This window comes from Numida meleagris, chromosome 5 (genome assembly GCF_002078875.1).
Source record: "Numida meleagris isolate 19003 breed g44 Domestic line chromosome 5, NumMel1.0, whole genome shotgun sequence".
Classification (NCBI taxonomy): domain Eukaryota; kingdom Metazoa; phylum Chordata; class Aves; order Galliformes; family Numididae; genus Numida; species Numida meleagris.
Genome location: NC_034413.1, coordinates 41,482,239 through 41,507,362, shown reverse-complemented (window position 1 = coordinate 41,507,362; position 25,124 = coordinate 41,482,239). Strand labels below are relative to the sequence as shown.

Here is a 25,124-nt window from a genome sequence, read left to right as displayed (position 1 = left end):
GATGTATTACTGCACATACATGTAGTTGACCGAAATAGAAATTGGAAGTGTTTCCATACAAGCTGGCACAACCTGCCCTTAGGAGCCTCTGTCTCAAAACTGCCGCGTGACCAATGTAGCCCAGTTTTGACTTTTGCTCCTCAAGTCCTGCCCTCTTTCCATATCATCCCGTTTCTGATGCACACCGATGTGCACCCCTGACATTCTCTGCACCCCTCTGAAGGAAATTTCTGCCTATTTATCATGGGAAAGATGGTAGTTCCCAGGTTCCACGTTCGCCTTCCTCCAAGGAGTGAACCTAGCAGGAGTTAATTCTCACTGAACTATTTTCTGTGCTGGTGGTTATGCTCACTGCTGGCACCACAACACGAACACATGTAATAAAAGTTCAAATTGATGCTATTAAATACATTATGGATAATTTATATTTTTTACCACAGTTTTTACAGTTTCACAAATATCAAAACCCAGTGTACATGTCCATTTTGCAACACAGAACGACTATACAATTCCAAAAAGAGCAGGCATTTCAAAGAAACAATTCCAAAGTGTAAACGCAGCGTACAAGCTCTTCACCTCACAATCCAGGTGCTATGCAGTAGAAGCTGAGGTAACACCGTACAGCATGAACTCAACAAATGGTTGCTTTGTCTCAAGATGATTTTTAGCATCCTTCTGTCCTGTCGCCTGTTCAGTCCTTTAGTTCTCCCCCAAGTTATACAAACATACAATAAATACATTTCTGATTTTAAAGGACACTTAGACAAGTCATGAGGATTTACGTGAGTACAGTACATGTAAGTTCAAGTGCAAAAAAAGTAATTAGTGGCTAGTCATCGATGTTTCTATTTATTTTCTATGGTGTTGGTCCCAGGCACCGCCAGAACACAGGTTGTTCTAAAAGCACAGCTAAAGCACAGATACAGGAGACCCTTCAGCTAACAGAATGTCAAAGCAGGTGAAGCTGTGTACGCCCTTTTCCTGCTCAGCTACTGCCATCGTCCTCTCCCCTGACCCCGTGGTGCTGCTCACCTTGCCCCTGCGTCACTGCACAGGCCACACGGTCCAACAGCACGCACCATTCCCACGGAAGACTGACACTGACATCTTCATGGAGGGCTGAGCGGTACCTACTCGAGTCCTGCAGAAGCTGAGCGCTCAGAATCTCCCAGCAACAAGCTGTGGGTGTAAGCAAATGGGCCAAAACACTATCTTGACTAAACTTCTGGCTCCTCCTTGAGCCCAAGGATCTCCCTTCAGCAGCAGCTTTCACTACGCACCAGCCAGGGAGCTGGCTGCAGCTAATAGTGAACAGTATGACAGAACAATCCGAAGTCCTCCAGTGTCTCAACAATGGGCAAAGTAATTTATTTCTAAAACATACTGCAATTTAGTTATGTACGCTTCGTCCTGAGAATCTCTCTACTTGATTTCTGCATCAACAACTTTGCCCCTGAAATTCTAATCATTAAGATTATAGCTGATTCCTCCCCCATCCGCCCCCCTTCTCCAGGCACTTAAAGCTTGCTGTCTTCTTAATAAATAAGCACAGTAACTACACTTCATTAAATAAACCCTTGTATAGATGATGAAATAAATAATAAAAAAAAAGAACAGTGTGCCCACTGAAACCTTGATCAATCTCAGGTTGTGCAATCTTGATCAAAGATGGTTGTCTCAATACAACGTGAAACCTAAAGTTACCCAAACACACACACAACGCCCAAGTGAAGGGTTGCAAGCGCTCTAAAAGCCTTCCTCCAGCTTTCCTACTTCAACTAAAATGCCACTTCAAAATCTTTCCTTTGCAGAACTAAACCGTTATGTCGAACAAGATAACATTAGCTCTGAAAAACATATTCTTTGAATATGTTTTATTTATTCCATCACCATAATATGAAGCTATGCTTGCTAAAGCTATTCTGTTTCTGAGAAATCTTTACAGACAGTTTTATGCTGCTTCTATATGTACTGGATCCAGTATTTTTAATAGACTATGCAGGGAAACCTCAGTTTCTCTCCTAAAACGTCTTTTCATTTTGACTCATGAAGAAATTCTAAGAAAAAAAATAGCTGACCGTGTCAGGCATGCTGGCCTCAGCAAGTGAAGAGAAAACTCCCCTTTTTCTATAGATTGCAAAGAAATCTCATAGCACTTGACTAAGCTTTAGCAAAGCAGCCAAGAATTCTTCCTACACTTAGATCCGGCCACATCACTCCCCTCCAGCATTCCAAACTTTTGGCTTCCCTGCTCGTGTTGCTCTGTGTAGTCATGTGAATATTCTTTATATAGTTAAAAGCTTGCACTGCATCACATTATGATCATTACGATGAAGGAAGTCCTACTTTTGAGCTCCTACTCCAGCGTTTCCCAGGTGAGAAGCAGAATTCCATGCACTGGATTTGATAAGATGAGCGCATCTCAGGGCCCTGCGGCGGCAGGCTGAGCATCATGATCCGACGCCACACGGTCGCCATCTACTTGGGAATCTGATGTTGCTGTTGGTGTTGAACTATTTCTGGACTGCCCAGAATCTGTCACAGTCGGGGGCTGCCTTTCCGAGCTGGCCAACGTACTGCAATTCTCATTGATTTTCTAAAGAGAAAGGAAAGCATTGCACGCAAAAAGTAAGTACAGGCACGCATGGCACTGTCCCCAGTGGATATCCCCCCAGATGCATTCAGGCACTTCTGGAAACTCACAAAGCGCTCACTTTGAAAGCTCGCAACGTAACAAGTCAAACAAAGAAACAAAGCAAAAGTAGTGCATTTAAATCCAGATGACACTAATAGCAAGCAGACATTGGCTTACCTTCCATCTCTTTTCCTAACTGCGCTTCCCCAGGAAGCATGCAAAAAACAAACTTGTTGTGTTTCAAGGGAAAAAAAAGCAATTAACTGGATTTCAGTGTTCAGACAAGACCATTATTATGACGAAACAATTCTGTACATTTTTTCAAGCTCCTTACATATAGCTTGCTTCAATAGCTCCTTCCCTCCCCCAGATACTGTGCAGACTTTCTGGATGGCAAAACTTCTGCAGGGCTGATGTTACATTTCCATCTAGCCTATTCAAATAGGCCTTGCTGAAGAGCATGAGAGCACATTTAAATACCAGTTACATCCATTCCCTGGGATTGAAACAACTGAAACTTCACATTACAAGATGACTCACCATCTATAAATATTTGTTTTGCACTGAAGAGTACAGAATATGGCAACTACACCCCTTTGCTTGGAGGAGAGGTGAGCAGCAGCAAAGATAGAACCAAAATCCTAATGAAATAAGGACACAGAATTCTTGTCACTAGTTCCAGTTTCTATGTGTTAACTTTCCTTCCAAATGATCTATTTGCATGTGCAGTTTTTAAGAAGTTATTCAATAAATTTGATAAGAGATTTTGACAGCTTTTTTTTTTTTTTTTCTTAAAGTTTCAATGTTTTACTATCACCAGCTGAATGTAAGTGACTGTGAAGACAAAACCAGAAATGTTTTGGGGCAAGTTATTCCTGCTTCCTACCCCCAAGGGACTAACGGGCAGATTTCAGAGGCCACAGAAGATGACGAAAATAACACAATAGGTGCACTGGATTTTGGTACAATCAGTAAGAACTACTTTATATCAGCACTGTATTTTTTTACACAGGAGAAAAAGAACAATGAAGAGGCCACACTCTACAAAGCAGCTGGTGATCCTCAGTGGGCACAGCAGTGTGTGTGGCTGCTTCACAGATCTCAGTGGCCAGGTGGTGTCCAGCAGTGTCAGCCAAGGCCCTCTCAGGCACCACACCCCCTGCCTTGCCCACTGATGTACTCTCTGCTGCTGTTCTCCGTTACATGGGCACAGCTTATACAAGGCAAGACCCTTGAGGATGTTTGCCAATGGGAACCAGAGCCTTGTCTGTACAGATTACTTTGATGTCAAACAACTAGAGTATCTTTGGTGTCACCATAAAAAGAAAAAACAAAGAAAATCTCACTTCTTAACTCAGGCAAGTTCAAAACCAACTCAGTGAAATTAAAGCCAACTTGTCTGTGAATACATTTGCAATAATAAATACAAGTAAGAAAGGCAGGAGAGAGCTGACCTGGTGAAATTCCTACGCACTCTGCTCTGCTGAGTCACTGTCATACCTCAAATTGCCCATTTCTAAAGACAGAGTCGTGGAAAAAGCATTTCTGTGTTTCCTCCCACCAGGTACGTAAGAGGGAACTTCACCCCCTCCTTCCAAAGTGGTAAACACAGTGGTTTTCAGATTACCCATGCTGTTCTAAAACCTGCACTGACATTTCCCTGCTTTCCCTAAGCAGCATGCTTCAGCTCTGTTCTGGACTGCACAGTCAAAGCACGAGGTGATAGTTCAAGCTCCTACTTCCTACTGATGAGACTATTCAACTCTATTTTAAGTGAGACTGGATGGAAGGGGAATATGTAAAAAGAGGACCGCCAATCAGACAGGTTAAATCTCAGAATGGCTCTCATCTGGCATAACTCCAGATAAAACAGGGATGAACTTTACCTGAACTGAAGGCCCTGTATCTCATTGGTAGTTGTCTGGAACTCCTATTTCCACAACAACATGGAAATCTGGTAGCATCACCCAAGGAATCAAAACTAAGGAAGTCGTTTTACTCTCCCCTAAGAAGTTCTAAGACTTCATATTTAGTTATCACTTTGTAAATTTTGCAGGTGCAAAACCTGCACATTCCTGCTAATATGAAAACAAGTGTGAAGTCACAGGAACTCAAGTATATCGGAGCCTGCAAAACAGAGACTTGCTCCACGTCTCCCTCTCCTATCTTCAAGAAGATGATACATGCAAAAATAGTTACTCCTGCTGAAGTACACACAGACAACAACTCTATTTCATACAGTATTTCAATTGTTGTTTCCCAACTCTGAATTTGCTGACAGAGAGTACTTGCCAAGTACTAACAGATTTACTCAGCTATAAATGATCTCAAGCACCCACCAGTACGTAAGAATTTCTTGTGCAACAGAAAATTACCTGCAAAGGTTGATTCTCAGGCATTGGATGGGTTTTGGATAGCTTAACCATCTCTTTTATCTGGTAGACAGCATAAGCTAAGGTGACCCAAGGAGAAGAGCTGATGCCCCAGGCAGGCTTGTTCACATCCTCCTGTTCCTCTTGGTGTTTCGTTTTCTTCAGAGGCAGCCTGGGCTCAGACCGAGGCATGACATCTTCTGACTGCTGTTGTACAAGGTCAATAGTTGCTATGGGAACAGGACTGGAAGGCACTGGGATCCTTTCTGCCAGCATTGTCTTTTCTGAAGTTTAAAACAAAGTAATCACCAGCCAGAACCAACAAGCATAAAAAAAACGTGAAGCAGACAAAGCACACAGTGATTCTGCTATCAGTGTTCTTATCGCTGTACTGAAAGCCAAACACAGGAGCCAGACACACCGTAACTTAATTAGGGAAACACAACATCGATGCTGTCCCTACAAGCAGCTGCTCTGCAGCAGCAGGGAGGTGTGCAAGCTGGCTGCAGTAGGGGCTGGTGAGCACGAAGCAGTCCATTTGTTCCCTGCCAGCTATCAGAAATATGTTACCTGGACGTTTAGAAGATGTGAAGCCTCAACAGACCTTCACATCTAAGGTCTTCTGATAATCTGAAATAGTACTCATTAATTCCTTGAAATACCATAATAAAATGACTGTCATGACCCTATACAGTGTGCCTTACAGTCCTGAAGAGCCAGAGCATTTATATAGAAAAAGTAATTAAACAGACTGTTAGAAACTATTGGATATTTTAAGTAACAGCTGTATGCTGTCTGTGAGTTTGTAAAGAACACATGCTGTACGTGTTGAGAAAATATTTCGTCCAAGTAGAAGTATTTTACTGATTAAAAAGATCTTGCTTTCAAAACAGTAAAATTAGATTTTGTTCACAGACTCTCAGACTGCACTGGAGATTTTAAACAACGGCTGGATGGCCCCTACTGGAGGAGAAACGAAGAGGCCAATCCTACACACACTTAAACACGCACATTGTTTTACTCATCCAGCTGGTATTGTTGAAAGCGACCTAATTATTGGCATACTTAAAATTAAAATACCCGTTCTTAAGATGGGGAGAGCGTGTACTAAATGAAAACCAAAGACGGAAACAAACTAGACAGAATATGCCACCAGGATGAAACTACTGTTTTGTAGCTTCATGTGTAATTAACCAGAGCTTGATGGGAAACTGAAACAGCAAATATCCTTCTTTCTACCTTTCCATTTTTCTCATTATCGTTTGAATAAAGGTGAATAAATATTTGAATACCTCAGTACAGGCAACGTGATAACTAGTCAAGGACAAATCATTTAACACTCCAGTTAAAGGCAAAGAAATTTTATTTCCTACAAAACCTCATACTAGAAAGTAACATTTGGGTAAAAAGCAGTTTAACAACTCAGAGTGTTTCAGAATCATGCCACAGTCCTCTTGTCTTTGTAAGAACTACAAATCCTTAGCTTTTCATTATGTTTTTCATTTCTCAGTGACAAAGGCAGAGATGAAAAAATTCAAGTTCCATCTGTGGGGAGATTTCTCTGAGGCTAGAACAGCACTGACGCAGCTATAAAAGCTGCCGTCCTCTGAAGCCATCTCTACAATTTCTAGCAGAGGTCACTTGGACCAGTAGCACATGAGAGTATGCAGTCATTGAGATGGCAGTCTTAGGGGACTGATGCAAGTGATGCAACTCATTACATCCATTAAGATTAACCTAAGAGATCCCCAGAACTAAGAGGACATCGAGGTAGCAAAATATGTTATGCCTTCCTCCTATAGGTAGCCAAGCATTCAATGCTGCACTTTTTAGAGCAGTAGCATGCCTCAGTTTCTATCACTGCTGAGGAAAAGATTTCTCATTCAAAACCAAACTGGTCAATCAAGATCTCAGTACGGACACCAACAAAAAGTGAAGTTGCAGGGAATTATCTTTGGAGATACCTCTTTCATCTTTTTGTGTTGTATTTTAGCAACAGCAATATTTACCTTCTTCTTCATCAGGGACCAACAGCCACTGGATCAGCGCAAACAGAAGAAGAATCACTAAACAAGCCATTCCTATTCCTCTGAATGTGGCAGCAGGACCTGAAATGATAGATATTTTTTAAATTGAGGATCTACCTAAGTAGGAAAATAATACAAGATGAATCAACATTACACACTCTGGGTATCTGCTGACCTACGTAGACTTTTAGAAGCTCGTTGTATTAAGTTTTCTTCCTCCAACACTTCTTATAGGTTTCGCAAAGGCCTTTTAACAGAGTAGTTAGGTTCTCATTTGCTCACTGAGAGGCTGCACATTATTAGCCTAGTCTCTCACAAAGGATTCCTTTGTCTTAAGGATCAGGTTGTAGACTTGCCCACTCAATACTAAAAATATCCAGGCATAACATACAATTTAATCCATCTACAAAACCGTCAGAACGAGGCCGTAAGCAACCTGCTCCGAACTCAGCGCTGACCCTGCTATTAGCAGGGGCCTGGACTGGAGGCACCCTAAAGCCCCTGCCAGCCTGAGCACTTCCATGACTCCACGACTTACACTTTCTTTAAAATGGAAAAAGATTTTACGAACAAATAAATTTTAAGCCAGCAGCCCAGTCTAACCAGAATTTCAATAAATACAACAAAATTGTTCAGCATGGTTTTTGCTTACCAAAGTAGTTGACCAAAACCCCTCCAACCATAGCCCCGCATCCTCTGCCCAGGCCCAGGTGCAGGCCCTGCAGGATGCCCTGGGCCGACGTCCTCAGCTCCGGGGGCACCGCTGCACTCAGGTAGGAGATACAGGCCGCCCATATGGCCGCGTGCGTGACACCTGGAGAGAGGGAACATTGTGAAGAGGACGGGGCCCCCCGCACACCACACAGCTGCTAAGGGAAACAAGAAGAGCCCATCCCTGCCCAATGCCTGCGAAGCACTGATCAAGCGCTGGTGATGCACCGCTGGCATGCAAGCCGTGGGGAGATGTGAGGGCCTCCTTGTTCTGCAGAGGCTGTCAGTGGCTCTTTCTCCCTCCCAGATGACCGCATTTAAGAGACAGGCCCTGAGAAGGCTAAATAAAGCGCCCTGAAAATCTTTCTGCCAGACTCTTCATCCCTCTGGGCGTGACTCAGGCCCGCAGATTCAGGGTTATAAATGCTCTTTATCTTCCCAGAAGGAGAGCTAAGCAGAAGGCCGTCGAGTCATCAAGGCGCAGGAAGAAGCTGCAGGTGGAGCCCTGTCTCTGCCACCTGCCTAGTGGCTTTCTGGGCGGCAGGGAGGAAGGAACAGGAAAAGGCTATGTTGAGAAGTTGGAAAAGCAAAACACTCTTGGAGCTTCACACGTTAAATAAGCCTGAACTATTTTGCCACCCTCAGAATGAGTGGGAATATTTATTCTTATTTGAGCAGTATTAAAAATAGTAACCACAGCTTACCGATGCCTAAGTTCTGCTGTCTCGCTTTAATAAAACGTGCTGGCACAACTGATGACTCAGTCAACATGTTTCTGTCCTCTGCACTCAACTTATTAAAGAACAGTTGGACACTAAGTAATTACTTCTGCATTTAGGCTGGGTGCTCTTCAGAGCCAGACAACGCATCAGTTTGTAATATACTTACACAGCAACGTAGATTTTGCTTGGTTGTAAAACTACTGCTAGCGTATGAACCTGATACCATTCAGGTCCATTTAATGTCCACAAGGCTGGAGAGTTTCCATTAATTCCAAAGCTAAAGAAAAATGTCACAGTTCTGGGGTCTGCAATAAGTTAACTACTTTGAAGACAGCACAGAAGAGCCCCTTTTATACATTGTGGAGCCAGCTTTGGAGACAGTACATCATCTGGTTGAAAAATGAAATGCTGACATTAGGATGAATGTATTTTACCTAACCATTTACAGTTCAAGGCTTTGAATCTCATAGGTTTTCCATGGAGAAAGCTCTGATTTTAAGACACACTGAACATCAATCTTTTCTTAATACAGACCAACACAGGTAGTGAAGAAATGCTCCAATAACAAAACAGAGCTAATGTAGTATAGATAACAAGCTTTTGTTTTACAAACAGTATGTTTTACAACTAATGGAAAACATTCCATTTTACCAGCTATTCAAGAATAAATCAAGTTATACAGCCAGGCAAATCCAAACCACACCAGAAATTACTTGAAGCACAAGGCACAATACCACCGTGTTTGTCTGCAAACAAAAGGCTGTACTTAAACCAGCACCTTCTTGGACGGTTTCACCTCTGCAGGAGATCCAGGTAGAACACAGAGTTCCTAGTTCCTCTGGAAATAAAGCCACCCCTTTAAGGCAGCTTATCTTACTGGTCTTTCAAGGTACAGGCTTTTTTCGTGTGTGCGTACATTACTAATGTGATTTTTTTCATGATAATTATTTATAGATCAGTGACTTCTTGGAACAGGTTTTACAACAAAAAGAAGTTGGTCTGGATTACTGCTAAGCACACTTCTTTTAACAATTTCTCATAACAATAAATATATTTTGACAGTACTTATTAAAACCACTAACCACCATTTGACCACCTGGACTCTGACAACGACAAAGGGTAGCAGCCCCAGTGTTATGTTCAGAATGATGTTAAGGAAACAGCGTGCTTTCCATACAAACCCACAGCTGAAAATGCTGGGAGCCAAGTTTACTTCAAAAGAGATCTTCCCTAATCATGGCCAGTGCACGATTCAGGCTATTTGCTCTCCAGACAGAGCGCTGCTGCAGAAGGCAGCGCCCATAATAGCACTTGCTGGAGATTGTTGGGTAACTGCCATGTGAAAATCGCTCATTTTCAGGTTATTACTGTAGTAATTGTGTGCTGCGCAACTTGGTTAGCTGGCATAGCTCTTACCAAAGAATTTGGACCATCGCTCTGAAACAACTGGAGCAATAAGCTGCAGGTAGCTAATATGTTAAAACTTTGTCTGTTAACTGCAAAATGAACGAGACTGCTCGCAATTTCAGGCTGATGGTCTGTACGTACTGTGGGTATTTACCTACCAGCAGTCTTGACATTTTCAGTTAGAGATTCAGCTTAAGATCTTGTTTTCATACACTGCACATGCAAACAAATCCTACAGATTCAAAACTGTGACTTAAGAGCTGGGCTGAAGTCTCCTCCTTTGCTGCTTGAGAGTATAATGCACTTGAAGAGTCCTCACTGCCCCAGTTACACTGGCAGCAACCGAAATGCTATGTGGCTCTTACTGCCATCAATAGATGCGGTCTGCAGAGTCATCTTCTGGAAATCTCTCCATGCCCTTTAGCACAGCACATGGGGATAATCCTCCTGTATTTCAGAAGCTTCTTAAGAAGAAAAATAAATACTTTACAAGAGTCAGCTGAAACTTTTGTTGACTTTAACATCCCTTCAGTTGACTGTACCGGAGCTAACACAGAATCTGACAGCTTCCTGGAGGAAGAGTTGTTTGACTGCTGCTAGGACTCCGCCGAGGGATTTTAGAGACCGACCAATCTGATGCAGTCACACAGCACATGTGGTACCCACACACTCTGCACAGTGAAACCTCTTCTTGCTTTTCAATACTTCTACCCTCACATACACAAAAGCAACCACAACTCTTACCTCTGTCAACAAACTCACGTAACAAAATAAGAGCTCCCCCCTCACCAAACTTCACGAACGTGTCACCTCTTACCCCTACTGACACATGCAGAAAGTAGAGGGTGTGGTAAATGCTGCAGAAAAAATAATGAGTCAGAAAGAGAAAGACCAGTAAGAGCGGGGAGGGGAAGAGAATCATGGGCAGGAAGAAAAAGCCAAGACTACTTTAAAAAGATGAACTTGTTCTACCACTGAGCAAGACTGAATGAGATTACTGCAAGGTAACGGATGTCGCAGCGTAGTGGCAGGAAGTAGGCACATTCTTACTGTACCTAAGGGCTTCACTGGCAGGTGCAGGCTGAGATGTGCACTTGGACCACATGAGGTTTTAGGCTGGTTTTGTTTTTTCTGTGTATTACTTTTAGCTTTCTCCTTTTCTGGCTATTAATTGCTGCAATTTTTTTTTTTATTTTTTATTTTATTTTATTTTTTTTGCAAAAAGCAAGATTAACCCAAGTGTACATGATTCAGCAGTGGCTAGACAGAGATAAAAGCTGGCAGATAAATGTGTAAGAAAGTATTATTTTGCAGGGATTTTTTTTCTTTTTCTTAGATAAATCTCACATTACTCTGGATTACAGCACACAAAGAAACTAAATAGCTTCCTTGCAGCTTTGCTCTGAAAACAAACCTACGTGATAAACAAAACAACCTGAAATTTCAGTAGAAAAAAAACAAGCTCCAAAGGTAAAGAAATTACTTTCTCAGCTCTGACCAGAGGATGCTTCCAGGCATGAACTTACAGCTGGATTGTTGAGACACAAGCTCTTCCTCTGTGTTTGGAGTTCCAGCATCTTTAAAATAGGATGACTTACATGGTAATATCCAAACCTCTGTATTCATCATTTGCTCCCCTCTGATGCTTGAGCAGGAAGAGTAATTACAACACATACGCATTCTTCATGCTCTTTGTTGCATTACCATATTTTAACCCTCAGCATGACAGACGAGGCAACAATTCAATTATTGTGGCTTGGGGAATTTTTATATCAAAATTCAGAAGCTTGCTCTTCCAGCAGATTGGTACAGCAAATAGATTTTGGTGGCAGGCAGGGAAGAAGACAGGATGCAAATTTATTTCTGTGCCTGTAGGAATCTACGTGCCACTCACCAATGGCACTTCACAATTAAGTTAAATTTTCACTGACAAAGACTTCTGTATATACAGCAGAAAAAGGTAGCGCAAACTCAAATTGTGCTACACACAGAAAAAGAAAGCTTCTAAGTAAAACGTGTGGAAGATCTTCTAAGCGGTGTTATATGAAATCACAATACTGGCTCTAACAAAGATGGTTACGTTATTTTTAAAGGTGAGGAAAACACTCTGCATTTGAATCAGCCATTCTCTGGCGGGCATACAGAAACAAACAGTTCAGTATTCTTCACATACTGACAGAACAGAAAGTAAAAACCAAGAAGAATCTAAATTATATGAGGAGTGGTACCTGACATAAAGACAGCAAAAAAAAAGTCAAAATACAGGCAAGAACGGGGTATACTTTAACACTGTAATAGAGGCCTTACAAACTTCTTTGAGGATGTGACTTGCAAACAGTGCTGACTTACTCTGCACAGACCAGACCTCTGTCCTACCCATTATGTCTGTTAAAGGGCAGTGATCTTAAAGGAGCCCTCTTAGCACTGACAAGCTACTGCAAGAAATTCCTCTCCAGCCATTAAAAAAAATTCAATAGTCTGAAGTACTGATCAAACAATGCCCCAGAAAAACAGCCACAGAGTAGTTTAACAGAGATAGAATGACCCAGTGGGCTCCTTTCCTTTTTTATCTTTTCCTGCAGCATCCTTTGAGTACCGCGACCTTTTGCACATAATGAAGTTGGTGCTCATCCACCAAACAGGATCTGCGGAAGGCGTGCACCCAGCTCACGCTCCCTCTCTTTGTTTAGCTAAAGGGTGTGTTGGCCCTGCACAGTTCTGCTTGAATCAACAGCCACGGCGCACAAATGCAAACCCACCCTTTCTGACGTCAAAGACTTTCCAAGATCCACAGCAAAGTTTTATAAACCTGTGTCCTCTGGGATACTTGTAGTCACAGGAAGAATGCACAGAGAAATGCTACATTTTTACTTAAAGAGTACAATTTTTCAGTTTGGCTGAAAAATAAACAAACAGAAGTGTACAAGCTCATACCGAAAGACCACGAATGTGCTATCTTACCTTGAAGTACTTCCATCGGGAGAACAGTCCAGGCATTTTCCAGATAGGAGATGTAAATGTAGCGAGCAGTATTGCAGGCAAGACCAATATAGAGCACTCTGGAGGAATTAAGGAGAAGAGAAGTCAAAGCAGTTTTCACCTCCCATTTTTGGATTGTTACAGTATGCCTTGCTGCTTCAGAAATCAATGACACGTGCACAGGCTTTGTTGTTCTGAAGCATTTGTGCAATTCAACTCTTTGAGTCCTGCACCTGCATGGGAACTCTCCTCTTGCTCACTCCAAACACGTATTCAAAAATCTCAATGGAAAAAAACATCAGAAGGGTCAGCAGAGACACGGGGCTTTAAAGTCCTGCAGCTTCATGCCACGCTCTGCATAGCGTTCTATTTCAGAGAGACCATTTCTAAGCACATTCAGCATCCCTTCCCAACAATCTTGTTTTCAACTCATTCAGAGACTAATTATTCCATTTTCACAAAAGCCCGGTGCAGGTTTGCATTAGATGAATTAATTTTACCCCAATTAATACAAGTTTATAGTCCCAGTATCTGCAAACTGCTCAGAACTCCTCTAAAAACACATCCCACAGAAGCAATATGGTTTGTAACAACATGCCTCAGGATAAAACTTAACCATCCTGTTGAAAAGCAGCAGATGCTGCATCTCAGAGTGAAGGGGAAAAAAGGAAAAAAAAGCTCTTGTTACAGTTCTTAGAACAATGAAGGACAGAGGCTATTTTTCACACTGCATTACCCACTGAATCTGATGACTTTTTCCTTCCAATTTTCAGATTTAGCTTCCAGGTAGCATATTCAGCTACGTTTCTCTCGATGGGGATTTCAGGAAAGACCAATTCCGCTCACTACATGATTTAGCTTGAGAAAAAAAAATGCAACTGCAACCTCAATAAATCCCTAAACGTGGTTTCTTGGTTGGCTCCTGGTTTGGCCTAAGTGATTTAAATGCAATTGGCAATTAACACACAAGCACCAATACTAAGAACTTAGAACTTGTTACTCTTTGTGCCAGTGTTTAATTAGTTGTTCCACAAATGCACAGCAAGGTTAAATTCAATCGTATGGAGCCACTGAAAAATTTGGAGAGATGCAATCATAGAACTGAAGCATCTTGACAACAGCGGAGGTCTCTAAATAAGCGTGTTGACAGCTACAATACCAGTGCTATCATTTTCATTGTGTCTGCTATATCAAAAAGATTTGAAATTACAAAGCCAGGTCTGACCCTTTTGCAACAACACGAATTTACAAAGACAATACAGTTTACTTTCAGTAAGTTGTGCAAGTTTGCAGATACTGCACCTTGTCTGCATGCCACTTGCCACAAATTTCACCTCTCCCTTCAACTCACGTCCTCTGTGTCAATAACAGTTCTTTTCATAGCCCCAGCTTCACGTAACTGTGACGTACAGTCACACTTCTGAAGCGCATTAGGATACACTCTACAGAAGGTAAGCAAAGCTAAGAGGTTTGCAGGCTCCCTTCTTCCTTCCTCTGGCAGTAGGACCCAGGGTGCTGCACATCTGGGGACACGAAAGCACCATCTCATATACCTGTTTTTCCACACCAGCACTGCAGATGCCCCCAGCTCTCTGTTTAGGATGGCTTCCTGCCACCTTATTTCCACTTTTATTTAGCAACAACTCTGCCAGCCCAGCAAGAAGTTTCCTCCCACCCTCCTCCCCCCACCACGGCCAGACCAGAGGTGAGAACAGGCCTACTCCATCCTTACATCAGCACTACCAGCTACCTGTGCTTTTCCATGATGTTACACCTAGAGCCAAATCTGAACTAAGAGTTTCATAAGAGCAAGTTAGTTATATTCTACTTTTCAATTTATTAGAATATGGATGGAGTTTTAGGTAAATTACAGCTACTTGTATGAAGATTTCTCTAATTATGCTGTTGGAGGGACACATCACATGAGGATCTGTGTGTATTTATGGAATCTTTTCAAAATTGCTTACAATAACCACTTAGGCTTTTTATGAGACCTAAATGGATAACGTAAATGGCCATTTCTCACAAACCCTATCTGCAGTATCCACAGAGACAGCATATTTAATTTACAGGTTAAACATTTGAAGCGCTGGATCTATATTTGTGTGGAGCAGTCTACGCTGTTAGCAGCCACAACTAGCAGGCTCTGCCGCCCATCAAGACTTGCATGCTGGCATTATGGTCAGACAAAAACACTCAAGCTGAACCTCAAGGAGGTTATTTTCAGAGGTTAACATCCTCCTCCTAAACTCAGTGGCAGCTCTGAGTGCTACTACACAGGATGCCACTCAGCAGTGGTGTCTAAATATTTGATAGCCAGTTCTGTGTGCTTTCCCTCCTAGTATCCTCTCAAAGAATCTGTGCCCTTCACCACACTGTCTTTTTCCACTTTTTTGTGGAAGGTGTCTGGAGGCAAAGCAGAAAGAACCTCTCCAGCATCTGGAGTCTTTCTTCCACCTGTTAAACCCATACAAACCTAGAACAGCTTTCAAGCTGTACTGATGGCTGTCATGACTCCAGGTTCACCCAGTCACATGTTACTGCACTGCTGGAAGCACCAGCTGCATGCATAACGTGTGCCCACATGCAGCACGTATGTGTTTGAACAGGAAAGCTAACGGAGATAGAAATAAGGCATTGTATCAGCATTTATTCAGTTCGGTTGTGCTTAAAATGACTGGACAATAACTTCAGTAGAAGTTAAAGCAACCTGTGAAACTAGAATATGAGCAAGCTCATCCAGCCGGGAATGTCCCTGTTCATTGCAGAGGAGTTGGACTAGGTGCCCTTTAAAGGTTTCTTCCAACTCTAAGGATTCTATGATTCAAGAATGTGGGGAGCAGCTGATCTCCTAACACATACAGTGGTAGAAACAGAAAGCTTCACAAAGTTAGAAAATGAAAACTGAGCTCTGACATCGGTGAGAAGTTCATTTTATTTCAGTTCTACAAAGGACACTTCAGTTGCTGCGGCAGCGCAAGCAACTTTGCTACTCCTGCCTGTCTTCAAAGAATTAGGACAGGAAGGCAAGATTGAGCAATACTGTTCAACGAAATACTGCAGAAAGATTGCCTACACCCATTATTCTAGCAACTCAAGAGAAAGAGTGCGTATATATTATTTTTAATTTACTGACATAAATCAACAGAAAGTGAGACAACCTTAGCACTTGAGTCATCTTACCAAAAAGAGAAGTTGAGCCACCTTTAATATAACTGAAATACTGTGAAATATTCACAGCTTGCCATGGATTGTTATTTCCTGCAAGACCTTACATCAGAATTGCCATAAACACGTAACTTCTTGGATGCCAAAATGGCAAACAAGGAATTTTGAGCTGACAGGGGAAAAGAAAAAATGTATCCTGAGTGCTTGCGGCTAAGATGATTCCAAGAAGGATGTGTAGCTAGAGGCTATTTTTCTCATCAGTACTAGAAAGAATACCTGCACTATAAGGCAACAGACGTATACAGAACTATCAAAGAACATGAACTATGAATTCCTATCAGTGAATTCATGTGTCCAGAGAAGGACAACAAAGCTGTAATGGGTCTGGAATACAACTCTTACAAGGAGCAGCTAAGGGAACTGGGACTGTATAGTCTGGAGGAGGCTCAGGGGAGACCTTATCACTCTACAGATACCTGAAAGGTTGTAGCAAGGTGGGGTTGGCCTCTTTTCCCAGCTAACTAACGACAGGACAAGAGAGTATAGCTTTAAGTTGTGTCGGAGGAGGTTCAAGTTGGATGTTAGGAAGCACTTCTTCTCGAGAAGAGTGGTGAGGCATTGGAACACGGTCGACCAGAGTGGTGGGGTCACCGTCCCTGGAGGTGGTCAAGGGTAGATGTGGCACTGAGAAATGTGGTGGTGATGGGCTGATGATTGGACTAGATGATCTTAGTGGTCTTTTCCAACCTTAATGATTCTATGATTCTAAGTTTACTTGAAAAAGTAAAAGGACACCTGGAAAGAGACTTCTCCAACTATGATGACTAAATAAGAGTAAGCATTAGATAATGGTAAAATATGACTAATGTGCTTTTCCTGGGTACAATTATACAGAATGTTGTATCATTGCAAATACAAGCCAGTATTTTAACAACTTAACATTGATCCAATCTTGGTTTCATAGGTTTACCAGTGCAAAGGAAAAAATGAAGAACTGTTAACCCTGTACATCATCTTTCTCTTTAAAGTCCAGTGGGCCTACTATCCCCCTCCCTACCTTTTATGTCATGTTATTCACAAGCCTACCATTCTTTTGGATTTTCTTCTTTCTCTAATTGAAGTCTAAGCCTGAATTTAGCACTACAACAATATAAATGGAACAGACATACCCAAAGCTATCTTTAGCTATCATGATTGTGATGTGATCTCACCACTCCTCCATCATATCCTTCCTCCAGTCTTCGCATGAAAAGTAACACATTTTCTCAAACTAACTGTTGTTATATTCAGAAACTAAACAACTGACCCAAAGTAAAGATACTCCTCAGTTTAAAGGAATGAACAAAAAACCATTTCTTAAGTAAACTCTCAAGTTATCACGTTAAGTATCTCAAACACTTTTAGTAGAGATCAAATTAATCAAAGAAATTCAACCCTACAGGAGCAAATGAAAACAAAACAAAAAGCAAAGTGCAAAAACACAGAGTAGAATGTATAAAAACAGTGCAATCAGCTTACACAAGACATCTCAGTGACTGTGATTACAAATGGGACAATTAGAAAAGACATGCTAACACCACAGAGAGCTCTGTACTCAGTTGTACTCGCTTGCACTGAGCATATACAAAAACAACTTTATGACTTCATTAGCTCAGATTCACCACGGCCCTTTCTCCTCTAAGCTTTTTTTTTTTTTTTTTTTTTTTTTTAAGAAAAGAGACTTAGAATATGCAGAAATTAAGTTACTTCTGAATTGAGAGGAATACAACATTGAGGAATACATGCTAAAAGGAAACGATTTCACTTCAACATGGCAAAAAAAAAAATACGTGAGAAACTATCTCATTTCAGTAGCTAACACATGCAGCTGCAACTACAGGAAGAGAGCAAGGAACTGAACTTGTAAGCAACACTACCAAGCTGCAACCTCATTCTGCCAACACCCTGAGCCTGATTACAAGTGCATGCGCACACGAGGTGCTCACCTCACTGCTTCATCTGATCCCTTTCCCAACTCAAGCGGGCAAGTGACACCTATGCAGGCTATCGTGGGGGCAAAGACTGCCCTACAAGGAGAAGCGAGCTAAGCAGAAGGTTTCCAGAACACTGCTACTCACAAGAAGAAATTGTAAAATTATATTTCAAAACAGACAATCCTTGAGTAGGAGGCAATCCATCAAGATCTCTAAGAGAGTTCTCCATCACTGAGCTCAGAAATGTCTACAAAAGGTTACAGTGTCACAGATGCACTAACATGTAACTGAAATGCTAAGGAAGCACTGCAGAATATTTTCAGCTCCTTAAATAATAACAAAAAAGCCTCCATTAGGCACCTATGTGCAGGTCCTGCAACCTTAAAATAAAAGATTTCACTTGAATTTCATTTTGTAACAGAAGGCCAGGCTGAAAATTCAACTTTTTAAAAATTTATTCATATATAGTTCTTCAATGGCTGCTAACATGTCCTTACCTGATATGACCAACAAGCTCAATCAGTTTGTGGCTGAAGAAGTAGGCAGTCAGCTCAGACACGTGACTGAGCACAGAGCAGACTCCAAAGAGAGTGGTGGTGCCATTCAAATCTTCCAAGTGCCAGTAGAGAAAGGTGAACACAAAGCCATATCCAAAGCCCATGAACCACGCCACAAAAAGCACCGAGCCATACTGGATACTACACAGCAGTTTAATTAGGTCCCAAAAACTGAAAGACTGTGACTGGCTCATACTGGTTGTAGGAGTGTTGTCAGAGGATTCGTTGGACGCATTTCTGTCCACCTGTGATATTTCCACCTCTTTTCTCTTATTTTCATCTTGCTTGAAGTGTGTATAATGAAATCGAAACTGGGTGGCCACAATTAACGCCATTGTCATCAGAACACCAAAAACGATGAAGACTATTCTATAGTTCTTGTACTCGGGAGCTTTACATCCTTGACCTTCAACGGCAACTTCTATATGGGTATAGTCGATGCCAATTCCCACAGAGAGCATGGCCAGCCCCCAGCCCAGAGACCCCCACATACGCTGCAGTCCGTACCTGTCTCTGTGCTTGCCAAGATACTGCAGAGTTACCGTGTCCACAATAGTAACAGAGGAAGCACTGAAAAATTCTCCTATTATGACAACCAGCAGAATGAGCAGAAAGATGGCTTCTACTTCTTGTTGATCATAAACCAGCATGGCTTGGTCAGAAGGCATCGGCTTGGTGGTGGTGGCAGCTGGGGTGGTGCTTGGAGTTATGTTCCCCGGTGAGGTGGTGATAACCGTGGTGTTTTTGAAAATAAAATGAGTACTGTTTTCCAAGGCAAACTCTACATCACCGCTCTGTGTAGGTAACAGAAACGTTACTTCAGGAGTAGCAGTCCCTGTAGCTCCCAAAGTGACGGGCCTGGAAGTGAGCAGGTCTCTCTTCCCACGAACTTTCGGGGATGTGGTACTCATGATCGTTAGCGAAGATGACATGGAGGTGTTTTGTGAAATGGTTGTTAAAAGGCTGCTCGCATTGGTGGGATGTGCTGGGGGAAGGCCCTTTGGTACACATCTTAAGGTGGCTGGTCTAACAAATCCAATCCCTAGGTTAAATAAAACCCAGCATAAAAGTGAGAAGAGAAGGACGATCTTTCCTTTCTTGAAGCGATCTGCTACAACTCCCCAGAAGGGAGCACTGCAAAACTCAATAAAGTACCTAATGCCCACCAGAAGTCCACTCTGACTAGGTGACATACCCAGCTGCTTGTAATACACAGGCAGCAAAGGGTAGAGAGAGCCATACGCAGAATAGAAGAAAAAATAAAAGACCTTTGAGATCAGAAGATCATTGTTGATTTTGACACAGTGCTTTTCTAACCAGTCTAACTCTTCGTCTGGGACAGTGGTTGTCTCTGTTGAAGGGGATTCGTTCTGGGGGTGCAAGTCTTGATCCTTGGAAACACCATTAAAAGGATCAGCAAGCACATATTTTCTCTTCTGTTCTTCTTCATCGTCGGTTAAAATGGCAACCTTGTCATCAGCTGCCATGGCTTACCACAAGCATCCAATACTTGGTGCACTCTCAAGGAACCAGGGCTACCCTGTGAAGAAATAAAACATAACGTGATGAAGGTACCACATAGGAGCAGGGCTGCTATGTCAGTCATCTAGGACAAACACAGCTTCTTTTCTTATAAGTGACATTCCTAAGCAATAAAGACAGTATCAGAGCAGGGAAAGCCATTTGCCTGGATTACTGGTGCACAGTAGCATCAAGAAAAATGTGTTTTATGACCAATGCTGTGACCAGTCGTTCTCCCAACATGTTCTCTTTCATGCTTAGGAGAGAGACTACTTTATATATTCAGAGTTACTGTAGAAATTAAGAGCTATTTTCTCTATGAAATGAAAGGGTAATAACAGAAAACAGGCTAACATTCACAGAGATATTAAATTCATAGTTTCCTGCTGATCCAAGGTACACGTAACAGTTGACAGAACAAACCAGGGATACCTCTAAAAGCAACAGCCTGTTAAAATATTCTAAACCTTACAGACATCAGGATTACACAAGCGTAAAAATATCACCACTAAGGTCCCAAAGGCTCTCGAGGTTTATGTTTCTCACATTTAAACATCACTTGTATGGGATACTACCTACAAGGACCTCTGGTTTAATGTAGGCAGAAAAGGTTACATAAAAAACTTGGAACTGTATATATTCATGCATTCAAGGTCAGAAGTTAATCAAAGCAATGCCCGCACATACACACAGAATGTTTTTTTCCTCCAGTTGCTCTAAAAAAACTTCAGAGACTTCGGATTTAAAATAAACAAACACAAAGCATCAAAAGTTTAGCTAGAACGTTCTATTTAAGTTGTTAGAACAGTCAAATGTGAAAATACATTTTCTTGCTCTTATTCATTACCATCAAAATCCACCAAAACCCAGCAGCTATGTCGTTAGTTCCTGTAATTCCCAGTTCAGCCAGCCACTTCCACCTGACAGCTAGAAGGACTGTGAGCTTTTAGCTCGTTATGCTCGCTCATTTCTGGCTCTCTATCCATAAAACAAGTCCTTCTAACGAGTAAATTAGATCAGCCATCATCTGCACTTTTATTTTCTTTAAGCCTTGCCTTGTTTTGACAACAAAAAATAAAGAACTGGTGCAGAGCCCCACTTACACCAAGGGGATGAAGCAGAATAACGGGCATTGTTCCTGTCCTGACCAAAGCGGTATACTCTCACCTGCTTACCACAGCTTGCTTACCAGCTGCACCGAAGCTTTACAGCATTCATTTTTTCAGAGTAAGTTTCCTCCAGTGGACCCCATGACAAGATCAAACTCCCTCTTAACCACCTGGACATCAAGACAGCTTCTTTCCAAGCACAGATTGGAATTACCCTAATCTGAACGCAACAGCCATCCATATCCCTACATATAAATTCAAATCCACCTGATTTCATATCAACTATATTGGAGACTTTTAAAGTAATTTGTATTTGATCTGTTTTTTAATTTAGCTTCCCTTTCGTATTGGAATGGGACAACCATTTCTGAAGTTGCACGCTGCACTGCTAATGCTGCTCGTCTTCCTTCCCTCCCCATGACTTCCTGGTGCCACAACATCCATCCTCTTCTAACCCGTTGTGTGCAAGGATGAATCCAACACTTCTAGCACGCTGACTAGAGCATCTGGAGTAAGAATGTAATGAAAAGTGTATTTTGTAATTACTTCAGTAAATATTTTCCCATCCTGAGTGTGTTTCATTGCATATTATTAATAACACAGAATATACTCTTCAGAAATACAACAGCACCAAGACTGGTAAGAGCCATATGGCATTCTTTAATGTTTTGATCACTAGTTTGTTTGGGAGACAGGTTTTGAAAGTGATTTTATTTTGCAACTTTTAAAACTCTAAAAATAAGCAACTGGAAATGATAGAGCCAGCAAAGTGGTATTGTTGCTGAAAATCCACAGAAACCTTACTAATCTGTCTGGCTTTCCTTCTCTTGATCAAAAAAACCCAAGCCAGCCAGGGATTGAATGTACAGCAAAATCAATCAGATGGCAAAAAATAAAGGCCTTTTAAGAACAGGCAAGGTGTCGGCCTGTTATTTTAACCAGTCTCCAAGTACTGCAGCTTCACTTTGCAAAAACCTTTTCTGATCCACAAGACAACAGAAGGACAGAAGACAGTGCTACCAGCATGCTGAAAACAACAGTGAATGGGAACGAGAAGAAAGGCAGAGAAAATAAACAATGATTTCAGCATGAATAGAAATTCTAACTCGTTCAAGGCAGAACGGAGCATGAAGCTTGGGGTCAAGAGCTGTCAGTATACTACAGTATACTCCACACTCTGGAGCCATTTGTCCCAAAAACACGGAGAAAGAAACCAAACAGACCAACAGCTTTGCCCTGACTCAGAAGTGCTGACCAACAGATCTGGCTGGGGAAACAAATTCCCACACCTCTCAAGGAAAGTGCCACAGCAGCTTTATAGGGTTAAAAACAGGGCATGAAAACTCCACTCGCCCACCAACAGAAAGTTAGAGTTGGGGTGGAAGAGTACCACAAATAAAGCTTAATTCAGCATAAATATTCGTTAAGATTTGAGAATTAAATTAAGACTCTCAAAGCAAAACACCTAACAGCCCCAAAATCAGGGTTTCAGTGTATACTGAATTAAAACAATCAACCACACCTCAGTTTTCAAGAGTAACTTTAATCCATCCCGCACCTGGAAAGCTGTCTATGTTCATACAGCCTCTAAAAACACTCTCCAAGAGCAGAGTTCCAAAGCAGGAACAAACCTCCCAGCAACACACAGCTGTAAGAACAGAGCAGGCTGGAGTACTGTTTGTCTGTGCAAATAAAGCCGAGCCAGCCAGCAGGTGATCTCTTCTTACCTCACTTTTCCTGAGTAGAAAACTGAGTCTGTTGCAAGCTTGTGAAGTTGTACAACAAGTTCTGGTATGAACATTTGCAAACAAATCTCATAAAAAGAAAACATATATCTTATTAAAAAAAAAAAAGTGTAGTGAAGGTTTATTGAAGTTGCTAATTAGTGTTTGCCTCACAGCAGGTCTATGCCAGAAGTCAATTTACAAATGATCTGCCTTCCACAGCAAGCTCACCTCCGCCGTGGCCAGGCAGCAGCAGCTGCCACAGCACTGTGCCATGGTACTGCACCTCCTCTCCAGCCCCATCCCCGCACTGATCCCAAACACAGCACCTCTGGATCAAAGCCACACGTGCCCAGCATCTCTCAGCATTAAACCCAGCATCCAGCAGGCCTACAAGGCTATCACAAACATGGCAGACCACATCTTCCATTTACAAGTAAGTTCTACCCCAACGGAGCAGCCTGGTGCTGTCATCTCATGTTTGAATGGAGAAAGTTGACGCACACAGCTTAGACTGTGACAGAAGAGTGCTGTCCTCTGTCCTTAACTACCCGTGTGTTGTGCCCCAACCCCCCGGTACTCTGGGCTCCAGGGGATAGGGCAGAGCAGCCCCTTCCCTGCTCTCCCAGGGCCATTCCTCCTGCTGCCCCAGCCCAGCACCTGCCTCTGAATTCATAACACCACGGGTAAGGCTCAGCGTGAATGAACCCCGTGCTGCTGAGAAACGTGTCTGTTGCATGTCTGAAGTGTGCGCGTCTAACATTACCTACCACAATTAGCATTTCCAAGAAGTGAAATCACTTCATTCTGTAGCACTTAACTCTTTAAATTACTTTATTTTGTGTTCCTTGGCACGCACACACTTTGTGTTTTGGTCTACACAGGTTTTTTCCTTCCCTCAGTACACACATAAAACCCCCACACACTTTGACACGCGAAGTCAATTAGACTGTGAGACTAAAGTATGTCTGAGTATGGCAAGAACAGGTGTATAATACGTTTAATGCATTTGATAATAGGTCTGAAGTTGCTAAGTTGATACAACAGTGGTGGCAGTAGCATTAAAGAAGATAAGACTGTCAGAGCCTGGCCTGTGAAAGCAGAACCATCAAACTCACATCTCAGGACTCCCGCTTTCCTAGTCGTGTTTTCCATTTAATGTGTGCCAATTAGGATGTATAGAATAGGAAACGCTCCACATAATATTGAAGAGTAAAAGAACAGCAGTGATAGTGACTATGCATATTATTAACGCTAGCAACTAGGCTAATAGTAGTAACCAACCTGAGTGCATTATTTTAAAACCAGCTCGCTTTTGGACAGCAGCAGGCTCCCCGCCCCAGCTTGGTGGTGGCGACTGCAGCTGGCTACTGGCGGTAAGCACCCAGGTGTCCGGCCCGGGGCACCCAAGGCACAGCAGCGCCCAGCCCGCGCTGTGAAGCGCTGCTGCAGATTAAGCCAGATGAACTTTAGGCCGCACGGAGGTTACCCTGGCACCAGTTCCACCCGAGACCAACGCTGCTCGCTCACGTGAGCTCCTCGCAGCGCAGCTCCGCTCACCTGTGTGGGTTTTTTCCTACAAGCCGCTCGGGGCCGTGCCAGCACCGCTCTTCAGAGAGGGATTGTTCTGCTCTCCCTCCGTGCCCTGAGGGCTGTCAGAGCACAAACAGAGTCACTTGGAAGTCCCTCTGCCCACTGTTTACATCCAGTAAACAAGTCCAAACAATAACCAAGCTAGGCAGCTGGCACCTCACAATCGCTTTCCCTGGACGACACTAAAAGCAGAGAACAACGAGACCCCGAGTACCTCAGAAATGCAACGACGGAGCGAGCTGTTCCCGAGCGCCGTACGCGCTACTAACGCCGGACAGGCGCTGCCCCGGCTCCGCGCTGCCCGGCAGCGCTTCCCGCGGCGCATCCCCGAGCAGCCGCCCACCGCTACAGCTCCGCGCTGCCGGCCCGAACTCCAGGGCGCGCCGGGACGCAGCACGCACCGCACCTCCCGCACGGACGCATCCCACGGCCTCCCGCAAAGCCCGGCATCGCGCGGGCCGGAGGGCTCGGGGCCGCCGCGACAGTGACAGTGACAGTGACAGCGACAGCGACAGCCAGGCGCGGCGGTGCGGGGATGCTCGAGCGGGAGGCGGTCGCGCAGGAGGCCCGGGGCGCGCAGCCCAGCGGCGCTCGGCGCGGACGAGAGGCGGCGGCCGAGGCGAAGG

General features: G+C 43.0%; 1 protein-coding gene across 1 annotated transcript; it reads right to left on the bottom strand.

The window, feature by feature from the left end:
* MFSD6 (major facilitator superfamily domain containing 6) lies at window positions 398-20,091 on the bottom strand. The gene is made up of 6 exons (XM_021400393.1): window positions 18,492-20,091; window positions 12,836-12,933; window positions 7,687-7,848; window positions 7,017-7,115; window positions 5,011-5,291; window positions 398-2,596 (listed from the first exon to the last, which is right to left on the bottom strand). Exons 1-6 carry the CDS (start codon window positions 20,036-20,038, stop codon window positions 2,423-2,425), a joined length of 2,361 nt encoding a protein of 786 aa, XP_021256068.1. The 5' UTR covers window positions 20,039-20,091; the 3' UTR covers window positions 398-2,422.